Source organism: Anopheles arabiensis, chromosome 3, assembly GCF_016920715.1.
Source record: "Anopheles arabiensis isolate DONGOLA chromosome 3, AaraD3, whole genome shotgun sequence".
Taxonomy (NCBI): Eukaryota; Metazoa; Arthropoda; class Insecta; order Diptera; family Culicidae; genus Anopheles; species Anopheles arabiensis.
This window is the reverse complement of record NC_053518.1, coordinates 1,824,472-1,832,154: the sequence shown is the minus strand read 5'-3', so window position 1 is coordinate 1,832,154 and position 7,683 is coordinate 1,824,472. Positions and strand designations below refer to the sequence as shown.

The 7,683-nt window shown below is 46.4% G+C and overlaps 2 protein-coding genes across 4 annotated transcripts; both read right to left on the bottom strand.

Annotated features, from left to right (window-relative positions):
- Positions 1–1,336: 1,336 nt before the first annotated feature.
- On the bottom strand, positions 1,337–7,683 carry LOC120903852. The gene is made up of 3 exons (XM_040313506.1): positions 7,474–7,683; positions 7,192–7,414; positions 1,337–2,731 (listed from the first exon to the last, which is right to left on the bottom strand). The coding sequence occupies exons 2-3, from the start codon at positions 7,238–7,240 to the stop codon at positions 1,605–1,607; spliced, it is 1,176 nt and encodes a 391-aa protein (XP_040169440.1). The 5' UTR covers positions 7,241–7,414; positions 7,474–7,683; the 3' UTR covers positions 1,337–1,604.
- On the bottom strand, positions 2,725–7,181 carry LOC120903851. Of its 3 annotated transcripts, none has more exons than XM_040313503.1 (3): positions 5,580–7,179; positions 3,177–5,494; positions 2,725–3,085 (listed from the first exon to the last, which is right to left on the bottom strand). In XM_040313503.1, exons 1-3 carry the CDS (start codon positions 5,599–5,601, stop codon positions 2,834–2,836), a joined length of 2,592 nt encoding a protein of 863 aa, XP_040169437.1. In that variant the 5' UTR covers positions 5,602–7,179; the 3' UTR covers positions 2,725–2,833. The 3 variants fall into 3 exon arrangements, with proteins under 3 accessions (XP_040169437.1, XP_040169438.1, XP_040169439.1); XM_040313504.1 differs by having other exon boundaries at positions 2,725–3,114; positions 5,580–7,178; XM_040313505.1 differs by having other exon boundaries at positions 2,725–5,494; positions 5,580–7,181.

The following is a 7,683-nucleotide window of genomic DNA, read 5'->3' as shown; positions in this document are numbered from 1 at the left end:
GCCGGCGCTTTGTTAGCCTAATGCACCGCGTGCGCGCACTCCTGGCAACTGGCCGCGGGTGTGTGCAGTCGAGTGCAAAACTTCCACACTAGGCAGTTTACCGGGTTCACGGGGTCCCCGCGGGGAACTCCCCGCGAGGCCTCGACGCTTGCTCGCTCGCGCCGCTACCAATTGTGCACTGTGCAAATTGTACGTGCAGGCACCGGCAGTCCTGCACTGCACTTATTGCAACGATGCACAACGATGGCTCGGTCGTCTGCAAAACTACCTTTCTACCTCGGGGCACTTCGGGCCGGGCGAGCGAGGGGCAGCAGACCCGCAGGAGTTGTTCATCAACACTCGCATGGTCGGTTTCCGGAAGACGACCGACATGACCTTGCTGCACTGCTTGCACGGGTGAAACTGCAGTCAATTGGCAAAGTGCATTTGTCCATGTCCGAGGGAGAGAGACGGAATGGGCGAGAGGACCGTCACCTTTTTTACCTTACCTGCGTACACACGGGGCCACACGATACATGTCTGGTCGCGCGAGAAGTCGATTTTGTGTATAATATCTGGCGAAAATGTGAATTTGATTAGTCGCGAATTGAAATTCTAAACTCAATTTAACTTCGGACGATAAATAAATAATGTTCCGCTCCAAGCAGGACGGATTGGGGGAGAGGGGCGCGGGTTCTTTAGTGTTTGGAGTTGATCGGTCCTGTCGGTTGCTAACTGTCGAACTTGCTACCTACACACGCGGTTGGGCCGCGCGTACGTACGACTATCGGGCGTTTCGTATCGTCCTGGGATCCTGGGGGTTCGACCCGGGGCTGACGGACGACGGAACGACGACAGTGCAAACGGACAGAGCCCGTTCGGTAGTTGGAGTTGTTGCAACTTGCCATTCGGTTCTGTTCGCAACAGCTCGGGTAAGAAGTGTTTGTGGAAAAGTGTAGCTAATGCTTACGTCAACTGTTTCAATTAGCTATTTTGTTTGGTTCGATGTGAGGTTGTGAGGCTTTTAGCTCGGGTGGGTGTGGTGTGTAACAAATTGACATAAACTCGAAAGTAATTAATGCCAAATGTGCTCGAATGAGGACAGATCTGATGAGTTTTGGAAGTTTGTTTTTAGTTAGAATTTAAAGTTCATAATTTCTGGAATATCTGGAACTCAATATAAATCGAGTTTTTATAAGATATCTTCAACTCAAGATCTTTGATATAGTGAGATTACCATTGAAATGTTAGACAACTTCTTCGTTAAACATCTCTCTATTATTGTTGGGATGATTTTTCGTTAACCGCCTTTGACACGGTTCTGAAACTATATTTAAAATATTTCATGACATACACGATCACATTTCAAATTACTTTTTCACTCACTTTTCTCGTCCCTTCACTAATCTGAATATCTACGCTTCCTTACTAATCTTCGTCACTCTTGCGGATTTGTATTCTGCTCCGTTCTCCTCGCTGGTTGGATTGCTTCTCCCGACGGTCTACTCTGTCTTTCATTGCACTTCTCTTGGCGTTCGCCCGGTGAGGCTTTCGTCTCAGGGGTGCTCAATCGCCAAGGGTGTCGAACGGTTTCGTCGCAACATACCCCCACCCGTGAACTCTCCCTATCTACTTGAGGAAGGTTTTGTAGGGCTGGGTTCACCGTTCTCCAAGACGTCCAAAACAGCGAGTCTGGTCGCTGATCGTCGTTGTACTCCGTTCGACGTACGAACTAATGCCTCTCTCACTCGCCCATCTTTCCCTGGTATTACCTTCTCTATCCTTCCCCGAGTCCACTGTCCTCTAGTTGTGCCACCTACTATCAACACGAGATCCCCCGGTTTTAGTTCCCTAACCTCGTCGAACCATTTGCTTCTTCTTGTAATAACAGGAAGATATTCTTTGATCCATCTCTGCCAGAATTGATCCGTAATGTACTGCGATAGTTTCCAACTACTCCTGAGGGTTGTTTTCTTGTCTACTTCTGGCGATAGTATTGGTTTTGATCCATCTGAGGTACCTAGTAGAAAATGATTAGGCGTCAAAGACTCTTGATCCGCCGATTCTATTGGAATGTATGTTAATGGTCTAGAATTTATAATCATCTCTGCTTGTAGCAGTATGGTTTCTAACGTCTCATCGTCAGGTTTTCTAGGCGCGTCTATTATGCTACTAATCGCCGTTTTCACTGATCGCACCAGTCTTTCCCATGCGCCACCCATGTGTGGCGTTGCTGGAGGTATAAAGTTCCAACTAGTATGTGGACTCGTAAATGTCAACGCAAGGGTTTCGTCGAGCTCCATTCTAAGCTCGTTACTAACTCCTTGAAAACATGTTGCATTGTCTGACCAGAATTCTAATGGTGTACCTCTTCTGGCCATAAATCGTTTCACTGCCATAATGCAAGATTCCGTGCTCAAAGAATGGACTACTTCTAGATGGACCGCCCTAACTGTTAGGCACGTAAAAAGTGCTACCCACCGTTTCGCGTTTGCTCGTCCTACTCGTACCAGTACCGGACCGAAATAGTCTAAACCTGTGTAACTGAATGGTCTTGTAAATGCTGCGAGACGTGTCTTAGGCAGAGGAGCCATTGGTGGTAGCTTGGGATATCTCCTCATCACTCTACAGTATGAGCATACATCAGTCACCTTCTTCACTAGTGCTCTCAGGTTGGGAATGTCGAAGCGTTGACGAATTTCATTTACCACTGTCTCTCTGTTTGCGTGTCGATACTGGATGTGGTACCAACCTACAATAAGAAATGTTACATGATTAGTCTTTGGAAGTATAACTGGGTATTTAGCATCGTAGCTGGAGTATATGGATGCACCGATTCGTCCTCTCATCCTTATTATTTCATCGCCGTCCATGAAAGGCCACTTCTTGTAGATGGGACTGGATTTGGAAACGGTTGTATGTCGTCCTTCAGGGTCTCCCATTGTTTTAGTCGGCTCTGCAACTTCATCGGGGAATGCTTCGTGTTGCGCAATTTTCCATAATGCCAGTTCCGCAGTCCGTAGTTCTTGGTGTTTAAGAACCCCGAGTTGCAATGGTTTCCCATTAACCTTGCTCCGTAGATTGTTTTTGTACCGAATGATGAATGCTGCAGAACGAAGGAGTTTTCTCCAGAGGCTGAATCGGGACAAGTCGATTGGTGGTACTCCCGAGTGGATGTATAAGTGCGTTACTCTCACCTCCTCGTTGGTGTCAGGCATGGATTGTTTCAGAGGCCATCGGTCCTCTTTTTCGTGCAGGAATCGAGGACCGGTAAGCCAAGGATTTTCCATCACTAGTTCGGGGCCGGTGTTCCACTTGGTGGCCAAGTCTGCTACGTTTTGTTTTGACGGCACCCACCTCCAGTCTTGTGGATCTGTAGTGGTCAGTATTTCCCCCACTCGCACGGAGACGAACTGTTGATAACGTCGAGGGTTAGCTGACTTTATCCATGCCAAGCAAACATTTGCATCACTCCATAGGAAATGTCGTTTTATGGGAAAGGAGTGCTGCTCTTTAATACTGGACAGCATTCGACATCCTAGAACGGCTGCTTTTAGTTCTAGTCTTGGAATGGATATCGTCTTAAGGGGGGCCACTTTAGTTTTACCACCTATTAGTCCAAGTTGGATCGATCCTTCTGTCTCTATTCGAAAATACGCCACAGCGCAGTACGCGGTTTCGCTTGCATCTACGAAGACATGCAGCTGTATGTCATCGATATTTCTAGGGTAAGGGGATTGAAAATAGCATCTTGGTATGCGTAGTTTATCTAGTTGTGGAAGTAGATTTGTCCACTCTCGCCATCGTTTATATATATCGACCGGTATTTGATCATCCCAATCGATGCCTCTTATCCATACTTCCTGAATGAGGGTTTTCCCATGGACCAGGAAGAAGGATATAAGTCCCATAGGATCAAATAGGCTCATTACGACTTTCAACACTTCTCTTTTTGAGGGAATATGGTCTTCGCGGAGAATATGCTGGACACTTTCGTTGGAGGAGAAGGAGAATGTGAAGACATCTTCGCCTGTCTTCCATTTCATTCCTAAGACTGACCCCGTGTTTTCTCCTCGTTCTAGCATAAGATCCTTTGACGTTTCTTCCGCTGAGTCTCCGACGCTTTTTAGTACTTCTGTCGAGTTGGACATGAATCGACGAAGTGTGAAACCGCCCTTAGAGTGTACGAGACTAACTTCTTTCACGATTTGTATTGCTTCGTCTACTGTCTTGAAGCTCTGCAAATAGTCGTCTACGTAGTGGTTTTTTATGATTGCGTTAGCAGCCCGTGGAAATTCTGTTGAGTATTCTTGTGCATTTAGATTTTTCACGTACTGGGCTGCGGCGGGAGAGCACGTAGAACCGAACGTCGCCACGTCCATTACATATATTTGTATCGGATTTGAAGGGCTCTTGCGATATACGAAGCGCTGTGATTGGCGATCAGGGTGACGAATTCGGATTTGATGGAACATCTCCATTATATCCCCCGACACTGCTACTGGAAATTGTCGAAACTGACATAAGATCTGTGGCAGCGGGGCCAGAAGATCCGGCCCTTTCAGCATTCTTAGATTGAATGATACTCCTTCAACTTTTGCTGCTGCATCCCAGATCAACCTTATCTTGCCTGGCTTCTTTGGATTTTGTACCACCCCCAATGGCAGATACCATATTTTTTCAACTGCCTGAGATGAAAGTTCTTCTAGGCTAGCTTTGTGGGCGTATCCCTTTGCTTCATATTCCGATATAGTTTGCCGTACCTTTTCTTCAAGTGCCGGCATTTGTGCGAACTTTCTTTCTAGTGCTTGCATTCGTTTAACTGCCATAGGGTAGCTATCAGGGAAATTTGGAGAGTCAGAATTCCAAAGCAGCCCTGTTTCGAAGCGATTACCTTGCTCGACGCGTTTTGTTGTTTCTTTTAATATGCGATTCGCTCGTCTTTCTTCTTCTGTGTCCAGTTTCTCATTTGTAACTTTCGTGCAGTAATCCTCTATCGTGAAGTAGTCTCGCAACATGTCGTTGACTTCTTTGTTACAATCTGACTGGGGTGCAACATGAAAGTTTACTATCGCTGCTGGTGCCTTGTTTTTTGCACTTCCTCCGTAGATCGACCAGCCTAGTCGACATAGAGCAGCGATTGGCTCAGGTGGCCGTCCTTCGCGAATTTTCAATGGCACACCAAGCCGGATATTGTCCAATCCGATCAACAGTTGAGGTTGTGCGCGTGTGTAGTTCTGCAGTGGTAGCCCTTTCAAGTGCGAGTATCGTTGTTGTAGTACGTCGTATTTTAGCGTTTGTGTTGGAAGCATAAGTTGGCTGACTGTTCTCACGTTTTCCAGTCCGTACTTAATGTTTTTATCTCTCCCGGATATTTGCAGGCGTATTATTTCTGAGCCGGGCTCTTTCCTTGTCACTTGTCCTGTCCACTGTAGGGTCAATGGTGTTTTTTTGCCATGCACGTTCAACTTTTGGGCTATCGTTTCATCGATTAATGAGTATGACGAGCCCTCATCTATGAATGCATAAATTGTTAGTGAAGTATTATCATGGTGCAGGGTAACGGGTAGTATTCTGAATAATGGACTTATAGCATTTACCTCGTTTGTGTGTGATGCGCATGCGCTTACGGCTTCATCGGTTGCTACTGTTGGATGGAGCAACTGGTGGTGTTTCAGGCGACATCCATCCACCCCGCAACCTTGCCAGGATTTACAAGGCCATTTACCATGGTTATTTAGACACGTCCTGCATAGTGCCTTGGTATTTACAAATTTCCAACGTTCGTCCACATCGGCGGCTTTGAACTGCTCGCATTCGTAAACACGATGACCTTCACGTTGGCATACTGCACATTGTCTCCTTTGTGTTGCACTAGGAGGACGATATGAGGACGTTGACCTTTCGTTCGGTGTTTCCTCTTCTACATTCATTCTTACGTGTGTGTTTAAGGCGACCGTATGTTTTTTTCTTCTTTCTCCTATTCTAGCTATTTCGTGTAGGTCATTCGTAACTGCACATGCACGTTTTGCCAGTTGTGAGACATAATCACTAAAGCCTTCTAGCCCTTCTATTGCCTTTTCTTCTTGATAGGCGGCCCAATTCAACTTCATATCACCTGGTAATTTTTCTTCGAGCTCTTCCAATAGAGTTGGGTTATTTAGATGCGCGTTTAGTTTAGCTGCTCTCATATGATTAGTCAGAGCTTTTACCGATAAACCAAATTCTATCACTGTTCTCATTCTATCCGGTCTCGGCGGTGACATGCAGCGGATTTTGTTAAGGAGCGAACGAATAAGTAGGCTCGGTTTACCATATATCATTTTGAGCGTTTCGAGTATATCGGGCACATTCTCTTTCAGCGTAAGTTGATCTTTCACTAGCTCGAGCGCGTTTCCTTTGAGGCATCTTTGTAGCCGTATTAAATTTTCCGCATTACTAAACCCACAAGTTTGCGATGTTTCTTCGAAGGTACTAAAAAATAGCGGCCAATCTTCCGGGTCACCACTAAAGTAGGAAACTTCTTTACCAAGTACGTGACGTGCGGCTATCTGTCTCCCTGATAGATCCGATTGTTCTTTCAACCGTTCCTCCACCATGGTCTTTTCGTTCGTTCTCTTTCTGGCACTCGATGTTACAAAAGGCTGTAAATTCATTAGCATCGAGCCGGCGCGAGAGACAGCTTTCTCCCTTTCCTTTTCTCCAGGCATTTCTTCACTCTTTCTAAGCCAGCACACTACCTTCTCACTATAGCTCTCCTGTGAACCCATGTTGCTGGCGCGAGATTGTTGCAACAGCAGCTCGCGCTTTTTCTCGAGTGATTCACGACGTACGCTGGTTTCGAGAGCGTTCATCTCCGCTTCGGCTTTAAGCTCTCTCTCCCGAAGAAGACTTTCTTCCTCGGCCAGCTTTCTCTTTTCCTCTAGTTGGCGGGCTAACTCTGCATTCTCGCGGCGTTTCAGCTCTCGCTTCTCTTCTATTTCGCGTTCTCTTAAGCGTTTCTCTTCTTCAACCAGCTTAAGCTGCTCTTCCACGTTCACTGAGAGAAGAGTGGAAGGTACACTTCCTTGCGCAATCCTCTCGCTCCTTTTAGTAGAAGCCACTGACCCTTTCTTGGACCGCACTGAAGGCTTTAAACTGGCTGTGTCCCGATCGTCACGAAATTTAGCAGCTGTGGTTTCCTGCTTCACTTTGCACTTCGAGCATACATACCTCGATGCTGGATCTTTGATCTCCACGAACAGTCCTGCACACTCAGCATGCTCCCATTTCGTACACAAGCTGCATTTTTCCATCGTGGCTTGCTCTTCTTCGGGTCGGTTGCACAGCTGGCACTTCGGTGTGCTGTCCATCTTACTTCTTCTCTGATGCCAGAGAAAATTTCAGAAAATGTTGGGATGATTTTTCGTTAACCGCCTTTGACACGGTTCTGAAACTATATTTAAAATATTTCATGACATACACGATCACATTTCAAATTACTTTTTCACTCACTTTTCTCGTCCCTTCACTAATCTGAATATCTACGCTTCCTTACTAATCTTCGTCACTCTTGCGGATTTGTATTCTGCTCCGTTCTCCTCGCTGGTTGGATTGCTTCTCCCGACGGTCTACTCTGTCTTTCATTGCACTTCTCTTGGCGTTCGCCCGGTGAGGCTTTCGTCTCAGGGGTGCTCAATCGCCAAGGGTGTCGAACGGTTTCGT

Coding starts and splice junctions, on each gene's coding strand:
- LOC120903851 (XM_040313503.1), bottom strand. CDS start 5,601: ATGCGCATCACACACAAACGAG. Junction 5,495..5,579: donor GCGCATCACACACAAACGAG/GTAAATGCTATA, acceptor ATGCATTCATAG/ATGAGGGCTCGTCATACTCA. Junction 3,086..3,176: donor TGCCTGACACCAACGAGGAG/GTGAGAGTAACG, acceptor TTCGTTCTGCAG/CATTCATCATTCGGTACAAA.
- LOC120903852 (XM_040313506.1), bottom strand. CDS start 7,240: ATGCTGAGTGTGCAGGACTGTTCGTGGAGATCAAAGATCCAGCATCGA. Junction 2,732..7,191: donor ATCAAAGATCCAGCATCGAG/GTATGTATGCTC, acceptor TTCTTATTGTAG/GTTGGTACCACATCCAGTAT.